Raw genomic sequence first — 23,987 nt, 5'->3', positions numbered from 1 at the left:
ATGCTGTTTAAATTCCTCATTTTCTGCAGAACTGCATTTCACAAGATTCTGTGGTGCAGTAGGATAAACATGTAAACTGCAGTATGTAACAATATTTTTCTTTTTCTTTTTTTAGAGCCATGTGCTATGTCAGTGAAAGAACTGGAAAACCGGATGGTAGAGTTGAATGGGAGAGCAAATGAGAACTTATTGCAATGTGTGTACCTAGAATGTCCTCTCCATGGATCACCACCTTGCAGTGGTGGAGAGGCTTGCGTGTCAATGACCCCGAGAGCAATGCTGCCTGGAGTCATATACTCCCTTTGGGTCACCGATGGCAGAGTGGTCAAAGGCGGGGTTCCAGACAAAGTGTGATCCAAGAAGCCCCTAACAGCAGAGCAGACGGAGGATAACTGCACAATGGAGGTGAAACTATTGTGTAATGTTACAATGGCTGTGAAAGTGGATGAAGGCTGCAGCAGATAGAGGGTCTCCAATCGTCATGGTGTCCATGCCATTGGTTTCAAGTCTTCTATCTGTCAAGGGTAGTGTGGTGACTGTGGTGCACCAGTCTCCCTACTTTAAAATAAGTCCCGCACAGGCATCTTCCAGTTTTTGGGAAAATAACATTTGACTTGGGGAAAAGTACGGTGGCGATCAGCGAGTGGCAATGGGAACAGGACAGTGAAATCCAGAAGTTCCTAGTCATACACCGACACATAGGAGGTGGGTTTGTGATACAGTCATCTTGCTCGAGGATTGAGGTGGGTTGAGCATCTTGGCATCTGCACCAATGACTGAGCAGTCCTTTTTAGGATCCACTCTGCTCACCCCACATGAGGAGGGGGTTAGAAAAGGTACCCTAAAAATAGTCTTGCCTCTGTTTTTTTCCTCGCTGGATAGCCGCATCCAGCAGGATCATTGGTTGGCCCCATCTTAGGTGGAAGAGTGGTTAACTCCACTCAAAACCCCAGGATAAGTTACCCAAGAGGCCTCCATGATGACAATTTTTCTCTCTCTAGCCTTCAAAACATGATTTACCACATTCAGTGCTGTTTCTCGCCAGAATTCAAAGTGTCTGTTTGGCCAATGAACTTCTGATCAATGTTTGATAAACACTTGTGCTTGCATAATGCTATCCTCCACAGCCAAAACGTATGTCTCAGGACTTGGCTTCGCTAGAGTTTTTTACTGCCAATTTACTCCAGGACTTAATGCAAGCATAAAGGGTGGTTTGGACACTTCCCAAAGGTTTGTGGTTAACCAGAGGTAATGATGCCTAGACTAATGCCAAGGTCAAATCATGTTAGTATTCTGGGACAAAAGTTTGAGGAGAGTTCAGACTAGCTTTTATAGACTTTTACTAGCTTTAGTTAACTGGTAATCAATTGATTTGAGGTAAAAACTCTACTATAGATATACCATCACTGTTCTGTCTCCTGCACCTGCCAGCCCAGCTATACCTCATCCTGTTACCTTTTGAGGAGGGGAAAACAGTGGGGCCCATACAAGTGTATACTGAAAATCCTGCCACCTTCAGAGAGAGAGAGAGACCCAGCAACTTGTTAATCAAAAATTGATGTATGTGTGTAGCGGGGCAGTAACCCCACTCGTGCCCTGAAGGGCTTAAAATAGCCCTGTGGGAGGGCTGTGGTGGGGAACCATTAGCCTGGGATGATTGGGGAAGCCGCTGCAGCTGGGCCACGCCCTAGTCAGGCTGCAGCTGGCCCTATAAAGGGGCTGCTAGGCTGGAGCTCGGGAAGTCTCTCTCTCTCTCACTGTTGAGGGATATGGGCCTGGCTGCTGGGAGCTCAGCAGGGTACCTAAAGTGGAGCAGGGCTGGGGAAAGGCCAGAGGCTGGGGAGGGGAGGCTGGGGAGCTCCATTCTGGAAAACCTCCAGGCTGCAGGCCTTGTTAAAGGCTGAGAAGGTACAAGGGTAGGCAGAGGCAGCAGGTCCAAACCCTCCTTGCTAATGACGAGTGGCAAATATACTGCAGTCCGCCTCAGTGAGTGGGGGCTAGATGGTGACTGGCAGTAGCCCAAGGCTGAGGCAAGGTGGGGATAGGGGTTTGGGGGTTCCCCGGGGAGGGGAGTCCCAGTGAGACTGAGGGGTACTGCAGGGGGCAGAACCCCAAAAGAAGGGGCACTGGGGTCCGGGAGGGACACCAGCAGGAGGCGCTGCAGCGGTGAGTCGTCGTCCCGTTAAAATGTGCAAGAGAAGGGGGTCTGTCATAAAGCAAGAGAGAGAGGAAATATATTTTGGGATCCAGGAGATCCTAGGGAATGTCATAGAGAAGAAGGGAGAGTGTTTGCAACGTTGAGGGTAATCACCAAAAAGTTCAGATCACCTGTGGCTTCTGAACATTGCTTATAGGGCAGCTCCTATCTAAGCCTGAATCAGAATTTCTCTTTTTGGTCAATTTTTTGAAGTTCTCTAAAATCAACAAGTATAGGGAGTTTACCTTGAAAATTGCTGTGACATTTCAGGTGTAGGACTAGAGCATATGGAGCAAATTTGGTGTAAATTCGTTTAAGGATTTCCAAGATACATTCACCGCCCCCCAGAAAAAGACTCTGCTTTCTAAAATGGCAGGTTCTTATAATGCTTTTGTGTGCACTGGTTCAGAACAAATGATGGAGAGGGACCACACAAAACTCATATCCCTGAACTCCCCCAGTACTCAGCTTGTTTACTGCACCTATCTCTGAAAATGCATTCATCAAAATATTAGCTATTTAGTTCAGTTTTGTGGAGCGAGTGTTTTTTGGCCAGACAGTACAATGCTCGGACTCAGACTGGCACATGGTAAACAGTGCATGTTTGGGCTAGTCCTGAGTGAGTGTCCACACCAAAAAATCCCCTGTTGCCTTGTGGAAGAGGCATTGATCTGGGTAACCTATCTGCTTGTCTCCTCTTGTACTTCACCTGTTTATGTTGCTGTGCATCTCGACTGCTCTTCTTCTTGTTTGCAGGTAAAGTAAGTGGGAGTTTGTACAAGATCAAATCTGGCAGCACTGGGATGAGTATCAAGGTTTCTTACATTGCAGACTGAAATCTTTCAGAGAGTCGCATTGCTTTTTTGAAATGCATGTGCCAGATGAAATAGTCCGACATGATTGAATTGGAGCTGGGTGAAGAACTGATTTGGTGGGTTGGCTGGCAGTTCTGAAAAACTGGAAAAAACATTTCAGTAAGGGCAAATGGAATCCAAGAACTTTGAAAAACTTCAGCAAATTGGAAATCTTAACAAAGAGGGCATTTCAATTCAAATGAAAAGTTTTTAGTTTGGAGCAACTTCAGCAACCAAAGTATTTCACTATACCACATTTATTTGAAATGCTTGTGCCAAAAGGAATAGTCAGGCATGTTGGAATATCAGTTTAGTGATTGTATGTAGTTCCTGGTTCTGAAGAAATATGGTTTATAAAAACTGGTAGTTACATCAATTATTTTTCTAAATGGGAATTTTTTGAAAATTCCACCAAACACTTCTTGTACACATGGTTCTCATTTTTCCCAAACAGGGGCGGCTCTAAGTATTTTGCCGCCACAAGCACGGCGGGCAGGCTGCCTTCGGCGGCTTGCCTACGGGAGGTCCCCGGTCCCACGGATTCGGCAGCACGCCTGCAGGAGGTCCGCTGAAGCCGCGGGACCAATGGACCCTCCGCAGGCATGCCGCCGAAGGCAACTTGCCTGCCGCCCTCACGGCGACCGGCAGAGCGCCCCCCGTGGCTTGCTGCCCCAGGCATGCGCTTGGCGTGCTGGTGCCTGGAGCCGTCCCTGTTCCCAAAGCCAGGAAATCTCTCTTTTAACATTTGAATAAGTCATGAACTCCCTTTCCAGCCTTTCAAAATGCCAGGTCTCTTCAGACCCACAGAAACTCTGCATGAACCCCTAGGTGAGCAGATTGTAGTATTTAAACCCTGGTGGTAAAGAATTAATTGCTCATTTTGCATAATGAAGCTTTCTGAAGACCAAAAATATATTTTAAGCAACCTGTGTTTATCAGAGATTTATACATGAGGAATGTCTCTGAACCCTGATTATTTGATATCTTGTGTTTGTCTCAGCAGAAATATCTTTGACATCATACTGTGAGGGGAGAAATTCCATGTAATCAAAGAGGGCAATGGAAAAAAACAGATTGGACAGTATTCCCATTGGAGTTTACATATGTTATCTCTGGTATCTTGATGTTGAAAGAGAGGTAATAGAGAGAGAGAGAGGTATTGAGTGGGAGTAGAATGCATGATCAGTCTTCAAAAGCAGTTGCTGAGGACAGAATGCAGAGAAGCGCAGAACTCAACACCAGCCATTACAAGTACTGGATTTAATTGGTCAGCCCTCAGAATGAGTTTGCTGAGCTGTATCATCATTCAGATACTCTGGGCTTTCTCTTCTAAGGGACAAGGTAAGATGCAAAAGGAACTAAATATTCAACAACACTTTAACTTAACACTTCCCTGGTGTGGGGTGATATTAAATATGTTCAATGCTGCACATAATCAAGTGCTGCTACAGTGAACTCTCAAATACACAATTTGAGCTCACGTCATTTGACGGAGACATCCCCAACCCCGCTTTACAAGGACAAAACAATCGAATGTACAGTAAACAGGAGACAGCCATTAACAACAGAGTGAATGAAAATCTTTGAAGGCAGAAGTTGTGTTATTGACTCTCATTTTTGGGTAGTTCTAGAGAATATTTCCACTTGTTAGAGTTTCTGCCTGTTAAAACAGGGCTGAGTGCATCCCCCAAAATATAGCATCGTTCAGAGTGAAAAAGCTGAGTATGTCTGTATGTGTTACTTCTGTTATCAGAACAGCTGATGAAATTCACTCGTATTCATATATCTCTTATTTATGCCACACTATATGAATTGTAATTATATTCATTGTGTTCTGGTTTGTTTAGAAATTGTGTTTTGTGCCTCTCCCAGATTCAGTGTTATATGGATGGAAGAAAACACTCTGGCATGTGGGCCTGATTTATAGATACCATGGAGACAGGAACCTTACATATGTGTATAGAGTGAGTGGGCATTTTGATTTCTGACACCAGACCTGCTTTTTCCATTCCCACAATGCCATATAGTAAAATATGTCTTGGAGTGATGACTTTCCAGGAGACTTTGGGGTTCCTGATTAGATAAGGGCTATTTATGTTTACTGGTGGGAAAGGAGGATCCACCTGAAACCTAATTTTTAAAGGGGACCTGCTCTGTGGATAAATCAGGGTTGAGCAATGAAGGAGTCTTGTAAGACCATTGTTTTATTTGACTACTAAGGATTATGTTCAGCATTTCTGACCTCAGGGTTAATCCTGCCAGGGTCTACTGTACTCACAATTAAACCAGCCTATCTGTTTAGAGCAAGGGGTAGACCTTCCACCTGGAATGAGCAGGGAGGGTTCTGCTCCCGGAACCCACATATTGGGGGTGGTCTCCTGATCTTGATCACAAAGCCAGTAGTAGATCAGGTCCCAGCTACACTGGAAATCCCATCTGCATTTACGACATGGCAAGACTGTTGCACTGCTCTGGGATAATGCCATCACCAGCCTAGGAGTGTGTGTGAGCAGGATATAAGGCACTTTTGATGAAAGTGTTCCAGCTGTGGGATGAACTTCCAGAAGAGATTAGACAAATAATATCTGTCCAACTTTTGATCTCGCTGCAAGACTCTCCTTTTTTGATAAAGCTTTTCCGTCCTAATCAGAATGACACTTATAACAACAACTACCTGCTCCCCACCTACAAAATAAAATAAAATTACCCTAAGCAGATCCTCCCAGCAGCAAAGATAGGAGAAGAGCTATAGACTTCATCAAGTCCACAGGGATCTCACTTTGACAGTCTTATGCAGAAAATGCTTCTATAATGCAATCCTTGGAGTTAGAAAAAAAAGATGGATATAAATAATGTTAATTGAAGGGAATTTACAGCCTAATGTCCTGTTTCCAGTTAAACTTGTTTGTCTTTTTGTTTAGTAATTGCATGTGATCCTCTAGCAGTAAATAATGAAAACTACCACCTTGAAAAGAATGTTCAGAAAAGAGGATATAATCAGAGTAGAATCTAATTATAGATTTCACTTTGATTCGGACAACAGGGAAAAGACCACGGAATGCACAAAAAATGGCTGGTTACCTATTCCAAGATGTGCCACAAGAAGTGTGCTCTAGCATCCTATCAGACAGGAGAAGTGTGTGCCTTATACTATCTGTTCAGATGGTTGTAGCATGTTCCTCTGGGTGTTGTGAAGTGTGTTGAAGTGATGGCTCCGCAATCCAATTTCTGTTATGCTGTAATTTCTAAAGCCGTCACTTCCTGACTGGTAGGAAAAGCTTATAGGGGAGAGAAATAAAATAACTCAGACCATCAGATTGTATATGTCCTGGACACGGGCTAGTCACTAAATGTCACAATTTGGCTGGATTATAGATGGCTCAGGTAGTGACACCTGTTAATAGGATACCCAACACTTTCCATTATAAGACCTAGTTTTCAGTTGCTTATAACTTTGTCAAACTTAAATCATTCTGGCTGATATTGTCTATGCTGAGTGTCATCCTCAGTTTGAATTTTGTTTGGAAAGTTTCTGTTAAAATAGATATTTCAGCCATTTATAACAATGAAATGAGGAAGAAATATTTTGTTTTGCGTGTGTTAACATATTCTTACAAATGTTTTGTTAAGGAGCTCTAGCACCCATGTTCTTTGGCTGGGATTTCCACCTGGTGTCAGGCATGTGACTTTTTCTATGCTTCCCAAATCTGGCCAAGTTATAAGCATAGGAAAATCTCAGTTTTCACAGTAGAGACTTGTTAGTGTTTGGCGGATAAATTCTCTCAAGATTCTGTCTGCACTGCACATGCTCCAGAGCTGCAGGTGTTGTGCAGGACTTTCCTGCTAATTGCTCCTCCTGACTTTTAAGGGCCACTGTTGTGCCAGGAGCCAAAACTGAGAGCAGGAGCACAGGGAGCAGAGATGGGGAGTGGAGTGGGGATAAGGAGAAACAGGTGCAGGCTGAGAATTATTACTGTTATTTATTGCACCCAAAAGTACAACTGGCTCTTCACAGAAGATGAGAAAATACCTAATACTTGTTCCAACGAGTTTACAATCTAACTACTAGATATGACACAACCAGTGGAGGTGACAAACAGCAGGAACAGACTGAGTGAGGAAGGGCAAATATCACAACAACATGATTGCACAGTTGCTCATGTCAGAAAGGTACATGGCCATAACAAGTCTTCTGCTAGAATTGGTATTTTTGTGTTTTTCTTAGGCAGACCAAGATAGTAACATGTTTAGAGTTTTTAAACAGGAACACAGTAGAACATAAATGCTACTTACTGTTATGGATGCATCTTGGAGAAGGCAACCAGTTGTTTTTTGTGCATATAACTTTGGTGTGCAGATTTTCAGGACTATATTCATGAACACACACACACGAAATTTCATCAACTTTGTTGCAATTTTCCCCATAGTTATATTTAAATTTACCACCTTCCAAATGACTGACAGAACACTTTCCTAAAGACAAAAAGGTTAAGTGCATCTAGGAACTGGGCATCTTTTCTAGCAACTGGGCATTTTTTTCTTTACAGTATCCTCTGACTGTTCTTGAAGCAATTCCATTCTCAACTCATCAGCTGTTACCCAAGGGCGAAAACCAGACCACACAGAAGTCAATAGGAGTTTTGCCATTGACTTCCATGGCACCAGGATTTCATCCCAAGCTCCTAAGGCTTCATGCTAAGTCATTATTCACCCACTTATCACTGACTCTGAGGGTTTGGCTACACTTGCAGCTATACAGCGCTGGGAACTAAAGCTGTCTTCGTACAGCTGAGTAGGGAAAGCGCTGCAGTGTGGCTATACTGACTGCTACCAGCGCTGTAGTGTGGCCACATTTGCAGCATTTGCAGTGCTGTTGGGAGTGGTGCATTATGGGCAGCTATCCCAGTGTTCAAGTGGCAGCAACATGCTTTCCAAAAGAGGTGGGTGGGGTGGAGTGTGACAGGGAGCGTGGGGGAGACAGAGAGAGTAGATTTTTGGAGCTGACACTGTGTCAGCTCCCTGCCTTGCAAATTCTAAGGACTTGAAGATACACAGCACCAACCTTCAATCATTTTAAAAGTTTTGACCCCTTCCCCCACCCCTCTCTCATTCACTAAATGCAAATAGCCTTCAGACCAGATAAGCAGCTGCTCCAAAACAGACCCCACCCCCCCGGGCTGCTTCTCTCCTCAAGCAAACACTAGCTGTGGACATTCATTCCCCTGCCTGCCTCTGCTCGAGCAAACAGTAGCTGTGTTTGTTTTTTAGATAAGCAGCTCTGGGAGCCCCGAGTTCACAACAAAACAAAGAGAGGCATCACAAAAAACCAAAGTGTGTTATCTTTACTTAAAAAGCATTATGGGAAGGTTCTGGAGGTCAGTTACAGCGTAGTAAGATTAATCGCTGTTTACACTGGCACCCCAGCGCTGCAAGAGCAGCGCTGTTCTCTTTATTCCTCTTGTCGAGGTGGAGTACGGCCAGCGCTGTAGCCAGGGAGATACAGCGCTGTATGTGCCTTGCCAGTGTGGATGGGGAGTAAGTTACAGCGCTGTAAAGCCACCACCAGCGCTGTAACTCTCAAGTGTAGCCAAGCCCTGACTCTGAGTCTGAAGATTTGCTACAGAGAAACACAAGTTGCTCCCTTCTGCCAAGATCCTAACCAAGAGCTAAGCATGCTGACTCCACAGCCCACCATGCCCCTTAGAGCTGGGAAGCAAAGAACGAGCCTCAAGACCAAAATTCTGACCCCCTGAATATTTTTTAACCCTTTCTCACCCACCTGCATGAGTCATGAGTGCCAGGAAGGTGTGATTGTGATTGAAGAGTGAGATTCTTGTGGTTTTGTGCCTCCTATAAGACAGTCCCAGTGGGAAACCCACCCACTCTGTGCAAAAAGGATCCTCTACTTCAGACCCCCTCCTTAGAATTCACCTCTTCTCCTGTCACTTTCTATATCATTTTAACCACCAATGTCTCTGAGTCTACTGTCCTGGTACTAGAACTGCTATCTTGTGCATTGTGATGGTCTGAATTTGACTGTAAACTCTTTGGAGAAGGGATCTTGTCCTTGTTTGAGCCCTGTAAAGTACTGTGCATACTCATGACACTATTTCATTCAGACAGAATCTAATTATAAGTATTGTTGTGACCCACTCCTCTCTTCTAAGTTTTCACAGGCAGTAGTGATTCCTGACAGCAACTTTATAATTAATCTAAGGGGGATTTTCAGGTAGTTTTTTAAATGTAGAAAAAAAAACTTTTCAAACATCCAGGCCTCAAAAAATGAGTCTTTTTCTAAAAGCAAAAGTAAGAAAAAAACATATGATATTTCTGTCATTTCTAGCTGTAAGACAGAATAGTTCGTATGCTCAAAAATCACTCTACCTCAGTGATTAACAGTGGAAGAGCTAATGTAGATTTGGCAGGACGGTATCGCAGGAGAAGGGCTGACTTGGGACTGGACTCAGACCTAGAATTAGGACATATACTGAGGTAGCTGAGGTGCAAGGCTGCAGAAGGAGGCGAGCAAGAACTGGCATGGGTCTGGGATCAGGCTGTGATGAGTGGTGATGGAAACAGGGCTGGAGACTCTCTGAAGGGCCAGGGAACAGGGCTGGCCAGACTGTAAGACATTTATAGGTGCTCCATGAAACACTCTGAGTAGCAGACTGAGAAAACTTGGGTTAGGTCACAGGTTTCTCCAACTGGAAATCAAAGCTTTCCACTTCATGTAGTAAGGCTCTAGCTTTATGAAAACTAGCCTGAGAAAGCTCTTTGGCTCTTTCTGCCTCCCCAGCCTTGCAATTAGTATCCATCCCAGAAGCAATCTTCCAGGTACCCAGCCTATATACATTATTTATGTGTGGTTTCAAGATGTTGATAGAGAATACGTGACCTTGAAGGGTGAGGGTGTGCGGGAATTGTGGAAGCAAGACTTCCTTTGCTTTAGATTGTGTCATTTTCAACATCACACAACCCCTATGGTGATTTTTTGTGACCTCTCTTGGAGGTCACAACCCTCTGGCTGAGAAACACTGGTCTAATGGATAGGACACAGGCATGGGAATCAGGAGACCTGGGTTTTACTCCTGACTCTGCCACTGACTTGTTGTGTGAACTTTGGAAGTCATTTCACCTTTCTGTGAGACTTTTTTTCCTACCCTTACAACTGAATATCCCCAAGCACTAAAGAGCCTCTACTCCTGTTAAGAAGATTTCTCAGCCTACCATATCCCTTCCCATGGGTCTCTACCTACGCAGGTTATGATTGATCATTCTAAACCTACCAGACCTGAGCTCCTCTCTGCAACTCTTTCTCTCAGAGAATATCAAATCCAACCTCAGCCCCATCCCTTTGTTTCAGGGATGGAAATGCTGGTTGAGGGTCCAGCACTGAGGAGAAAGGAAAAGGAGAGGGAAAAAAAAAACAACCCCTCTCCAAATCCCTCAACCTGTCTACGTAAGGTCTGTCCCCAGCCCTGGTTCCTTCTAATTCTGCTGCTCCAGGTATGAGGAGGAGTCTTTTTAAAGAGACGCTCATGCTCCTGGATGACAACTTTGGCAGAGAAGTGTAGGTACCAGAGTAGAGCAGTGTTGTAACACCCTGCCCTTCCTCCACCCCACCTCACCGCATCCCACCCCACCCCACCCCAATCCTTGTTCCTGCCAATGCTGCTGCTGCTTTATGTAATTATTAGTATATATAGTACACTAAGACATTTAAGAAATTAAGGCAAATATACATTTACTTACTAAGGCATTTTGGCATTGGATCCCAGCCCTCTTTAGTACAGTTGATTAGATTCCACCTGTCCTTGCTTTTAGATATGTAACCATCAAGACATCTGTAGTACATTGATACACCTAACCGTGCTGGAAAGGCTCATTCTTTGTAGTATTCATAATAGTTAATGCTCCATTTTCTAGATGTGGGTAGCCACAGGGTCTCACTTCAAAAGAAAAGTTTAAAATGTATAATATTACAAAGTACATGCAAGAAAAATTCCATTTGATAAATTCTGAATACTCACTCATTAGTTCTCACTTCAGCTTTAGTACTTTATTATCTGAATGTACGTTCCTTTCTTCTGTAGGATGGAGAAAAGGGACCATAGGAAGAAACCCAAGATACCTAAGGCAACAACACAGTCAGTAGAAAGAGTTCTGAAACTCTAGTGCTTTACATAAAATTTATGTCCTTAGGATTTAAATAAAATCAGACACTGGCAGTAAGTTCTATTATTTATGATACTGACACCTTCCCAAACAATAGATTGTGACTTGTCAAAGTAAGAAGAAACAATTAAAGAAAGATCCAGACATAATCCTAGGATCTCTCAGTTACGTAAATTTCCCCATATGAACCTCAAACTTTGTCCCATACATGAGCACAATGCTCATCTGATGGCCAGGAAGAAAGGTCCAATATGACAAAGGTAGAGAGTTCTTCAACCATTAAATTACTCATGGAAACACTTTGGTAAAGGAGCCCATCCAACTTTAAGGCACTGTGTAATCCACCCTACAGAAGAAAGGACAGCATGTATCAATTTAGTTGGTAAACTAGGACCAGATCATCAAGTGGGATTAAAGAGGGGTAAATATTGGAGCCCACATTATATAATGCAGTGAGACCTCCATATTTATTGTTGTATGCTGCTTTCCACCCCAGCCCTGTTATACATATGAGACTCAATTCATCTCCTGCTCATCTACTTTTGTCTGTAACCCAACATTAACTCCATTGGTTATATCTGTAATCCACAATCCATTTTTTCTCCATATTACAAGGATGTTTATGGAAGAATTGCAAAGGAGCTTTTACCCATTTCAGAGAATACTGTTGTGGGTCGGAACAAAGGTCTTCTTTGGAGCAGGACCATGCAGCGTATTAATAAATTCTTCATGGTCTCAATTTTCTGGCTCTTTCCATGCTCCTCATCATAGTTGCCTGTCTCTAGACCACCTCTTTCTGCTATATATATATTTGCTGTATAGTGATCAGTTCCAGATGTTGGTTTTAGTCTATAAAACCATACATGGTGTGACACATTGGAGGCTCCTTCAGTCCTTATGCACCATTGTGACAATTCAGATCAGCTGAGGCACTGCTGCAGACAGTCCCTTGAAGTGCACTCTTGGGGACTGGAGGCAGGACATTCTTGCATATGGAGGGTCCACAACTGTTGTGCTCGCTCCCTGTGGTGATGAGTCAGTTCTGTGTTGCTGATGTTCAGTGCATGGTGCAAGGCTCATTAGTGCAGCCAAACCTTAGTCTAATGTAAAGCATCTCTCTCCTCTTTTCTGTCAGGTTATTGCAGTGACTGAGCGTTGTGTGTGTTTGTGCAGTAGTGTTCCTAGGTACCATGTTGATAGATGAATTATAAATTATTAAAATAAATGAATTGTGAAAGCCACCTGTAAGGTGTTATTACTAAGCCAAATGATCTTGGAACATTTCCCTACATCAAACAACAACAATAATGTCTGTGCATCTATTGCAGCTCCAGCATGTGAAGAGCCGCCTGCTATTGATTTTGGGGGGATTGTTAGTGATGACAAATTGGAGTATAGGGAAGGTGACAAAGTGCAATACAAGTGCAATCCTGCATACAGCCTGATGGGAACTGAATGGATCACATGCAGTGGAAAAACCTGGACACCTGCACCACAGTGTTTGGGTAAGAGGAACTGCTTCTTTGTTCTTTCCCACAGGCTGGTTCTTTAGTAGAGATGGACCCAAATCAAACCAATGAATTCAAACACTCTTCAACTATGGGGGACAGGGAAAGTGGTATCAGAATTCAGAGCTGATTCATGTCTCCGATGGACCACACTTGATCTTTGGATCCAACTATCTCGTTTATGGCTCAAGCCATATCTGGTCCCTAGGAGTTTCCATTAATGAGATCTCTGCAGATCACCAAATAGTTTCAAATATGAAATTTGAATTAGGTGGTTCTCTTTTATAATAAGACAACAGAACATCTAAATTTATTTATTTATATTACAGAAGAGAGAATTTTCTCCATTTTATCAAATTCCAAGATTTTTGTTGTTAACCCTAAATGAGAGCAATGACACAGGACCTGACTACTGGAGGCATGGTGTAAAAATATCCATAACAAAGAATATGGAGATGAAACACCATTGTATCATCATAAGAAAGAGAAGAGAGCTGCAACATTAGGAGAAATTGGCAAATAATATTAATCAAGATCCTCATTTCAGTGACCTCATAGGAGCTGATGGACCCCCTAAGGCTGTACCTTGGAGAGGGGTACAGAGAGGTGCATCTCTCCATTTATCCTGGCCTGCTTCACTGCTATAAGTCCTCCCCTGAAAGCAAGGAAAAAGCCACTGAGTGAGGGGGATGTTCTAACAGGATATGCCTAGATAAACCTGGGAATGTGCACTATATACATACTACAGCTACGGTGTGTAAAGAAGTGAAATATTCAACATACCTGCAAAGGTCCAATGCACTATTGTTTATTTTTTACATATGCATTATTGTGATAGGCATGGAAGTGATTAAAATTCCAAAATTCTATTAGAAAGTTCATGAATTCTATATTAGTTGTTGCAATTAGAGACAGGGTGTGGGTTGATGTCCTTTTAATGTAGTTTACTAAACAAATTAGCTGATACCCTGCTAGTTTAGCACTGTAATGTTCAGGACACTGAATGTATGTGATATTTTTACTTAAACTGTATAAGGGGGAGTCTTATTAAAAGCAAAGTATCCTAGAACTACTTGCTATTGTACAGGGGCTTCTCATCCTTTTAGGGGATACTCTAAGATTATACTGCTTGTCAGAACCTCAGGTAATTGAAATCCTGGCTCCTTGACTTAGACAAAGTTATATACAAACCAGACGGATGTGTATCTGGGTTATTCTTGGAGCGATTGCTCATGTGTATTCCACAATAGGTGTGCGTGCTCACCATGTGCACCAGTGCTGGAAGTTTTTCCCCTAGCAGTACCCGTAGTGGGTAGCGCCCCCCACAGCCCCTGGAGTGGCGCCTGCCTGGTTCGCTATAAGGGGAGCTGCATGCTCCGCACCCCCCTCAGTTCCTTCTTGCTGCCAGTGAAGGTGCGTCGGAACTGCTCTGCTCCAGCTTTGCTATAGCTTGTCCCCAGAACTGTTCGTTCATTCAACGTTAGTACCTGTAGTTAGTTAGCTGTTTAGTTAGTTTAGGTAGTCAGTGAGCCCACCCCGGGGTCTTGCGAAGGAGTGACCCGCACGCAGAATGTTTGTGCTGCTTGGGAGAAACTCATATCAGTGAAAGGTGCAAGATCTGCAAGTCGTTTGAGAAAGGAACATTAGGCCATCCTAATGGAGTCGGCGCTGACCTCAACCCCGGCATGCTGCTCCGAACCAGTACCCGGCACCACAGCATCGGTACGCGGTGACCCTCTGGTACCATCAACCAGTCAGCCCCACTCCCCATCCACAGGGTATTCCAAGAGAGCCAAGAAGACTCCCTCTTTGCAGTGGCACTGTGGGAAATCTGGGACAGAGGACAGAAGGTGGGCGGGCTCCTAGGACTAGGAGTGATAGAGGCGGTGCCTGAGGAGTTCATGGGCAAGGGGTATTACTTCGGTTATTTCCTTATCCTAAAGGCCCAAGGGGGGCTCAGGCCCATCCTGGACCTCTGAGGCCTGAACCAGCACATGGTGAAGCTCAAGTTCCGCATGGTCTCCCTGGCCTCCATCATCCCCTCCCTGGATCCTGGGGACTAGTACTCTGCCCTCAATCTACAGGACGGGTACTTCCACATCCACATATTCAAGGGGCACAGATGCTTCCTCCTTTTCGTGGTGGGACAGAATCATTACCAGTTCATGGTCCTCCCATTTGGTCTGTCCACTGCCCCCAGGGTGTTTACAAAATGCATGTTGGTGGTAGCGGCTTACCTCGGATGGTTGGGGGTCCAGATATTCCCCTATCTGGATGATTGGCTTGTCAAGGGCACCTCCCGGTCGCTGGTGAGGGATCACGTGGTGCTCCTCCTTTCCACATGCACTGCCTTGGGCCTGTTGGTAAACAACACCAAGTCCACGTTATTCCCATTCATACGCATAGAGTTTATCGGGGCGCTCCTGGACGCAGAATCAGCCAGGGCCTCTCTCATGTCGGCATGCACGTATGTGGTCTGTCACACCAGATTCAGGATGAGGCCCCTCCAGCTCTGGTTGGCCTCGAAGTTTTCCCAGGCCACGGACAGGATGGACAAGGTCCTCACCATGCCGGACTTTGTGATCGCCTCCCTACAGTGGTGGTCCACCCCAAACAACATGCTCCAAGGGGTCCTGTTCAGGGACAGGGCCCCATCGTTGGAGCTGTTGTCCAATGCGTCAGACCTGGATTGGGGGGACCATGTGGGGAATTTTCAGACCCAAGGTCTGTGGTCGGCTCAAGGCCTGATCCTACATAAAAACATCAAGGAGCTCAGGGCTGCGCTGCTAGCGTGTATGGCCTTCCACTTGCACCTAGAGGGCAAGGTAGTCAGAGTCCTCACGGACAACACGACCTTGATCTTCTATATCAACAGGAAAAGCAGAGCTCAATCCTCTGCCCTCTGCTGCAAAGCTCTCAGGCTGTGGGACTTCTGTATAGCCCATGCATCCACCTGAAGGCCTTCCACCTACTGGGTGCCCAGAACGAGAGTGCGGATCACTTGAGCAGGGACTTTTCTTTGCAACACGAGTGGTCCCTCCACCGGGAGGTGGCCCACCGGCTCTTCCGAAGGTGGGGAAATCCCCAGGTGGACCTATTCGCGACTTGGCAGAACTAGCATTGCCCCCGGTTCAGCTCCAAGGGGAGCCTGGGGAGGGGCACTATCTCCAATGCCTTTCTCCTGTCCTGGTCAGACTGGCTTCTCTATGCCTTTCCCCCATTCCCACTAATCAGCAGGGTCCTGGAGAAGATAAAGTCAGACAAGGCCCGGGTCCTCCTGATTGCCCCGGTGTGGCCCAGGCAGCATTGTTACAGGACCCTCACAGACCTGGCGGTAGCTCCAGGCCCGTTGCCGCTCCACCTGGATCTGCTCTCTCAGGACCAGGGCCGCCTCCTCCACCCCAACCTAGCGGCTCTTCACCTCATGGCGTGGCTGCTCAGTGGTTTGGTGGAGAGGAAAGGACATGCTTGGACCAGGTTCAGCGCATCCTCCTCGAAAGTAGACGGCCTTCCACTCACTGTGCTTATTTGGCGAAATGGTCCCAGTTTTCTAGGTGGGCGGCGGACCAGAGCATCTCCCCAGTGACTGCCCCGATCCAGCTTATCCTGGATTACTTCCTCCACCTGAGGACCCAGGGCCTGGTGCCCTCGTCGATCAGAGTGCACCTGGCAGCCATATCAGCCTTCCATCTGCTGGTGCAAGGGCACACAGTATTTTCCCATGCTATGACTGGCTGATTCCTTAAGGGTTTGGGCCGTCTTTTTTCATATTCTAGACCCCCGGTCCCACAGTGGACCTGAACCTGGTGTTGGCTTGTCTCATGGGGCTCCCGTTAGAACCACTGGCCAGGTGCTCCTGGTCTAACCTCTCGTGGAAGGTGGCCTTCCTGATTGCAATCACATCAGCCAGGCGAGTCTCAGAGCTCAGGGCCCTGACCTCCAAGCCGCCGTACATGGTCTTTTATAAGGACAAGGTCCAGCTCTGCCCACACCCCGCGTTCTTCCTGAAGGTGGTGTCCGCCTACCACATGGGTCAGGACATTTTTCTACCGGTCATCTGCCCCAAACCCCACGCATCCAGTGAGGAGCGCCGTCTCCACATGCTCAATGTGCAGCGGCATCTGGCTTTCTATCTCGAGCAGACTAAGTCATTCAGAAAGTCCTTGCAACTGTCCGTTGCCTCGGCTCAGTGTGTGAGGGGCCAGCTGATTTCCACCCAGCTGATTTCCAATTGGATCACATTGGGCATCCGTTCCTGTTATGAGCTGCTGGGTGTCCCCCCATGCCCCACGGCTAGTTGGCTGCCTTCATGACCCACGTTCCCATCCAGGACATTTTTAGGGCTGCCACGTAGTGTTCGGTTCACACGTTCACTTCGCATTATGTGATCGTCTCCCAGACCAGGGAAGACACCGGGTTCGGCAGGGCTGTCCTCCATCCTGAGAACTTGTGAACTCCTACCCACCTCCAACAGATATAGCCCTTTTCATGTCCAAGTCTGTATATAAATTGTGTGCATGATGTAGGATTTTAGAACTTCTATTTCTATCTGACAACTTTTTAGTGCCTCTTTTCATTCCACATAATTGATGCACCTTTTAGTAGTTTAGGAAGTGGAGGGCTGAGGCCTTTCCATCAAGAAATGGCTAATTTCAGCAAGTCCTGGACAATACCAGCTACAGTATGGAGGAACAAATGTGCTTGCTTACAAAGTCTATACCAGTCTTGTTCCCACTGACTTCACCAGCAGCAAGAGCAGGCCTTAGATGCACTCTTGCAATTCTTATTCACAAAAGTGCTCAGAATGTAAGTAGTCTCATCGGTCTCAGTGGGATCTCGTGCATGCGTCCGGTCTGCAGGAGCAGGCTCTTGCTTGTCATTTGCAGATAGAATAGACTTTGGCCAATAAACATACATCATCAGTTTCTCCTCTTTAGGGATTACTCTCTTTTAGGGCTTATTTCCTTGGCAGCACTGCATTATATATATATATATATAATATAACATTTAGAAATACCTCTTTTTTCCTTGTCAGCAATGTGAATTTTATAGTTGTTGTTAGAAATACATTTTAATCTATATATTGATGAAGATTATGGGTCTGATCCTCCACTGTCTTGCATCTTACAAAGCACTTTACAGAGAGAGAGAGCGTACAAAACTGAATGGCCATGTTTTGCAGTCACTAGCGATAGACCAGGTAAATGGCTGCACAAGATGCAGGACACTGAAGAATCAGGCTCTATCATTTTCATTTTTTCTGTTTTTTCCTTAGCACCGTGTAGTCTTACAAAACAGCAACTGGAGACCAAAAATCTGCTTCTGTCCAATAGGCGAAGACATGCACAATTGATTCAGAGTGAGCACACACTGGAATTTATGTGCAGTGAAGGATATATCCTCACAATCCCTTCAGTCAGGAAGTGTGTTAATGGGCACATGGACTTGCCTTCATGTATCTCTGGTAAATCTGCATTATATTTTGATAATTCAGTTTCTCAGTTTTATTTTGAAGGACATAAATCCACACTGTGTAGAGGTCAAGCATAGGAGTTTATTACACACAGCGCTGGCGGAGTGTCACTTTGCTTGTTAGGCTCAGAGACACTGTCAATCAATTGATTACAATAGAATCTGTAGATTTTCCATGGACGGGGAAAAATGACGGGGTAGGCAGTTCCACACCCCGGGATAGGTTTTGCAGCAAGACAAGATAGCACATTAACCAATGGTTAAAAGATTACATAGTGTCTCCGCCCATGGTCTCAAGTTAGCAAGTTAACATTTAATTAATACTTTGATGAAATGTTATTAGTATAAAACATATATGTTGAATTCTGATTTGGGGTCCATAGGAATGAAGCAACTCCTTTGATTGTCCGACAGGTACATTCCTAGGGGTTAAAGCAAAGAAATGGCAATAAAGATTGTCCCCTTCATATCTTAAGGCAGGCATTGGTCCCTGGGAAGGGAGGTGAAAAGATGCCATATCTTATACTAACGTGCCAATTTTCATAAATTCAAGGTTAGATCTGTGGGAAGAACGTTCCCTACAGAAGAGACTGACACAATAAGAACAGAGATCCTTTGTTCAATTTGCAACTTTGAATAAGACACAATTATTTAGTTCTTAGCTCCAACGCCTGGCAATTTGCTGACCAGGCCTATTTTAGCAAAACAAGATTATCTGTTTACACAGCTTTCTCTTAGCTAATCACTATTTGCTAGGCCTCTGGTCTCTTGACCAAACTCTGGACTTTGGGTCTGAAAAAAAGCTGGCACAATCCATATACCAGATTGTTATATGAAATGCACATGGATTTTAACCCTTCAATTTGATTTCTTGTGTGCAGTCAAGTAGGTGCATATAGTGTTCTGGACTGTGACACCTGCCCTTTCCATTAGACATAATCACTCATGAGGCACTGCACCACCCTCTGTAGGCATCTCTTACATGATGGTATTATGTATTTTCCACAGGGCTCCTGCCTCATTCAGGGTGAATTAATTGCTGTTCAGAGGGCCATCACAAGGTAGGGCATAAATGGTGCATAGACCTTGTGCTGGTCTTCTGTGCAGGGATGAATTTCTCCTTCAGTAAGCGGATTAGATGGTAAATGAGAAGGTTTTTTGACAGCATCCCCTGCCATTTGCCCACTTACCCATCTCCCTGGATCTGCTTCTAACAACTGAAAACACTGTGCAGCGTCACATTTAGCATCACTTGTTTGGGATGGCCTTCCTCCTGCCTTTGGCATTTGTGAGTAATGTGACCAATAAGGCAATGGGCTGTACATAGAAAGGTGAGGATGAAAAGTAATATTGAATAGTTATCTCATTCAGTGAGCACTGGCCAGCCTGTGCACTGAATGAGGCAGAGGTCCTGCAGGAAAAATAGGGTGTGATCAGGTGATTAAAGACTTCAGTGTAATCCATATACATATTTTGAATGCTTCACTTTGTAATCTTAATAATCTTTTAACATAGATTTTGATGGTGTTTTGTATGTAATACAAATATGTATAATCGAGAGTGTGAAAGAGAAAGGTACATACAAAATACAAGATATACAATTAAATACTTTGCTTGTAAAAATTAGTATCTGAATTAAGTGAATAAAACCCAAGAAATTCAGAGCCCCATCTTCAGCTGGTGTAAACTGACATAGCCCCATTGTGTTCAGGCGAAGTAACCCTAATCTACACCAGCTGAGGATGAGGCCCATAGTATTTTGGTCATTGTGCCTACCTTAGCCACATGAGGTTTTTACAAGTGGTTTCCCTAACATTGGACAAGGAGCCATTTTACATGTGCAGTATGAAAGCCAAACAATTACATCATAACCATTTTTGCATAAGATTATTATAATTGTCATTTTTTCCCTTTAGAAACAGGAAAAAACTGTAGCCGTCCACCTACTATTGAGAATGGAGACATAACTACTTTCTTGGAAAAAGGATACACATCTGGCTCCTTTGTAGAATTCAAATGCCAACAATTTTATGCAATGGAAGGACAGAACAGATCTTTTTGTGACAATGGGAATTGGACAAAAGCACCACTTTGTTTAGGTAAAAAAAAATACTGCTTTCTTAGGCTTTGAGATTTATGTAGAAATTCACTGACTCAGACTCATCACTTGTGTAAACACAAGTGCTTACTTGAGGGGTTACCAAGACAACCACACCTTTTTCTTGTTTTAGAGCCATGTGCTATCTCAGTGGAAGAAATGGAAAACCAGATGGTAGAGCTGAATGGGAGACCAAATGAGAACATATCGCAATGGGTGTACCTAAAACGTGGTGATTTTCTTGAGCTTCGCTGCAAACCAGGATATGTACTTGCAACTAATTTATCTCAATCTACTTTTATGGTGCAATGCAATGGAAATCCAATTGTCTATCCGGAATGCAAAGGTAGGTGGAGATGGGCTCTAGTGGGTATCTCAAATATCCTGCTTTCTATAGAGGGCACTCTGCAATGATAGGAATAAGTGAACGGGAAAGAGCTGCTTCTTTGCTCTCATCACTACAGTGCAGCAGGGAAAGCCTTCCAGACTGGACTTGTGTTAAGCTAATTACTTTTCAGGGGCTAATAGACACCGTGAGGCAGATTCTCCCTGGTCCACTCTGGCCCCTCGAATTAATTTAATAACCAAGTGGCATTTATTTGTCATACAACAATTGTAAAAATGTAAATGAGTTACTGTCTGTTACTAGGCATATCTAAGGCTATTTCAGATGTTACTGAATCTATTCACGGAGTATTTAATGGCAGTACTCAGATGCCTTCTCAGAAACACAGTGTTGGGAGCATCTCAGCCCTCTTTTGATAACAGAACTGAGGTCTATAATGGGAAAACTGAGTTTGTGCCTGGAGCTTGGTTTGTCGGTATCGGGTATGAAAGTGCTGGGAGTGGGAGCAGTGTACAGATGGTTTGCAGTGGTGGATTAGTCACTGGGCCAATGGGGCCCATGCCCAGGGGCCCTGGACAATTGGGGGGCCCTGGAAAAATGGGCACCCCTGTAGCCCGTTCCGCTCTGTCCACCCAGCGCTCCTGCCTGTGGGGGGAGTCCCCGTGCCCCACCCCTGGTCTCTGGCAGGAGCACTGGGTGGGCAGAGCTGGGCAAGCCCCTGCGCCCTGACCTTGCTCCCTGGCAGGAGCACCTGGTTGGATGGGGGTGACTGCAGGTGGAAGGGGTGGGGCCCACTTGCTCTGGCCCAGGGCTCCACAAAAGGATAAGCTGCCTCTGATGCTATGGTCAACTGCTGGGTGTAACAGTTTGTAACTACAGGATAACACAATGTCCTTTAAATTTCTAAGCTACCAGTCCTGAGACAGCATATTTACCAGAGCTGGATTGAAAAATGGAGAAACAATTTTGTGAAAAGTGTTGACATCTGATAGTTTTATCATTTTGCAAGTTTTAAAATAGAGCAATTTTCATTTTAATGTTTTCCCCACAAAATTTGAACTTCAGTATATTTAATGTTATTTTTTCCCATCAATCCTTCCCCCTTTTTTTTTTTTGCATCTTACTGCAAATAAATGAATAATGTCCAGGGTTCTTCTTCGAGTGATTGCTTACGTGTATTCCACAGTAAGTGTGCGTGCTCACCACGTGCACCGGTGTCGGAAGTTTTTCCCTTAGCAGTACCCGTGCCGGGGGAGCAACGCTGCGACCCCTGGAGTGGCGCCTCTATATTGCGCTATAAGGGGAGCTGCGTGCTCCCCCCACCCTCAGTTCCTTCTTGCTGCCAGTGAAGGTAGTCGGAACTTCTGCTCCAGCTTTGCTGCAGCCTTTCTAGTTGACCCTAGTGGTACCATTAGTTTAGTTTTGTTAATAGTTTCAGTTGTTGAAGTGGGATCGGGGCATTCCCCGTGCCCCAGGTTTCAAGTCCTGCGACTCCTGTGGCCGTTCTATGCCAAGAAGTGATCCGCATGCTGACTGTCTCCGCTGCTTGGGAGAGACTCACGTGAGTGAACACTGCAAGATCTGAAGGTCATTCAAGCCACGGACTAAGAAGGAGAGGGACATCGGGCTTTGCGCTCTCCTGATGGAATCGGCGCTGGCCCCAACTCCGGCACGCCGACCGGACTGGGGGCGCCCGGCACCACGTCCCTCAGTGCATAGCGAGGTCCTCTCCACTAGCTGGCACTGCTCCCTTTCCAAGAAGCAGGGGAAGACATCCATGTCGCAGTCGTGCTGAGAGAAAGAGAGGGGTGAGGCTGGTCCCGTGCTGGGCAGCCCTCGATTTCCCCAAGCCCCTTCCCTCCCGGGCCCAAGGTCTCTGGCTCGTGTTGAGTGGAGCAGCCTGGTACCGTCCGCGAGTGCCTTTCCTGCCGTCAGGATGCCGTCGACACCAGAGGCCCTGCAGGCCACACGAGACATCATGAGCTTACCAGTACCTGGGGTGCCTCAATGATGAGGTTAACTGTAAAGAAATAAGAAGTGATGGAATGGATAAGACAGAGTCTGTCTGGGCAAAAATCACATTGGGAAAGAAAGCTACTAGAGCCTCCCCTGAGATAGTGCTTGGCGTGTGCTACAGACCACCGGGATCTGATTTGGATATGGATAGAGACCTCTTTAATGTTTTTAATGAAGTAAACACTAATGGGAATTGTGTGATTATGGGAGACTTTAACTTCCCAGATATAGACTGGAGGACAAGTGCTAGTAATAATAATAGGGCTCAGATTTTTCTGGATGTGATAGCTGATGGATTTCTTCACCAGGTAGTTAAAGAACCAACAAGAGGGGATGTCATTTTAGATTTGGTTTTGGTGAGTATTGAGGACCTCATAGAAGAAATCGTTGTAGGGGACAACCTTGGTTTGAGTGATCATGAGCTAATTCAGTTCAAACTAGATGGAAGGAAAAACAAAAATAGATCGGGGACTAGGGTTTTTTATTTCAAAAGGCCTAACTTTAAAGAATTAAGGAAATTAGTTAGGGAAGTGGATTGGACTGAAGAACTTGTGGATCTAAAGGCGGAGGAGGCCTGGAATTACTTCAGGTCAAAGCTGCAGAAACTATCAGAAGCTTGCATCCCAAGAAAGGGGACAAAAATCATAGGCAGGAGTTGTAGACCAAGCTGGATGAGCAAGCATCTCAGAGAGGTGATTAAGAAAAAGCAGAAAGCCTACAAGGAGTGGAAGATGGGAGGGATTAGCAAGGAAAGCTACCTTATTGAGGTCAGAACATGTAGGGATAAAGTGAGAAAGGCCAAAAGCCATGTAGAGATGGACCTTGCAAAGGGAATTAAAACTAATAGTAAAAGGTTCTATAGCCATATAAATAAGAAGAAAACAAAGAAAGAAGAAGTGGGACTGCTAAACACTGAGGATGGAATGGAGGTTAAGGATAATCTAGGCATGGCCCAATATCTAAATAAATACTTTGCCTCAGTCTTCAATGAGGCGAATGAGGCGCTTAGGGATAATAGTAGGATGACAAATGGGACAGAGGATATGGAGGTAGATATTTCCACATCCGAGGTAAAAGCCAAACTCGAACAGTTTAATGGTACAAAATCGGAGGGCCCAGATAATCTTCATCCGAGAATATTAAAGGAACTGGCACATGAAATTGCAAGCCCATTAGCAAGAATTTTTAATGAATCAGTAAACTCAGGGGTTGTACCATACTACTGGAGAATTGCTAACATAGTTCCTATTTTTAAGAAAGGGGAAAAAAATGATCTGAGTAACTGTAGGCCTGTTAGTTTGACATCTGTAGTATGTAAGGT

At 44.9% G+C, this 23,987-nt stretch overlaps 1 protein-coding gene across 4 annotated transcripts in view; it reads left to right on the top strand.

Moving 5' to 3' along the window:
* Positions 1–4,210: 4,210 nt before the first annotated feature.
* Positions 4,211–23,987, top strand: part of LOC123376726 (complement factor H-like) — a 116,092-nt gene continuing 96,315 nt past the window's right edge. For 3 of the 4 annotated variants that reach the window (XM_045028975.1, XM_045028973.1, XM_045028972.1), the window contains exons 1-5: positions 4,211–4,392; positions 12,555–12,731; positions 18,010–18,198; positions 20,123–20,305; positions 20,438–20,650. In XM_045028975.1, coding sequence (XP_044884910.1) covers positions 4,230–4,392; positions 12,555–12,731; positions 18,010–18,198; positions 20,123–20,305; positions 20,438–20,650 — 925 coding nt within the window. In that variant the 5' untranslated portion in view covers positions 4,211–4,229. The remainder of the gene's footprint in view (positions 4,393–12,554; positions 12,732–18,009; positions 18,199–20,122; positions 20,306–20,437; positions 20,651–23,987) is intronic. The other variant, XM_045028974.1, reaches the window with a different exon arrangement.

The sequence above is a fragment of the Mauremys mutica genome, chromosome 8 (genome assembly GCF_020497125.1).
Source record: "Mauremys mutica isolate MM-2020 ecotype Southern chromosome 8, ASM2049712v1, whole genome shotgun sequence".
NCBI classification, from domain to species: Eukaryota; Metazoa; Chordata; order Testudines; family Geoemydidae; genus Mauremys; species Mauremys mutica.
Note: the sequence above shows the minus strand (reverse complement) of the source record. Positions and strands in the feature narration are given on the sequence as shown.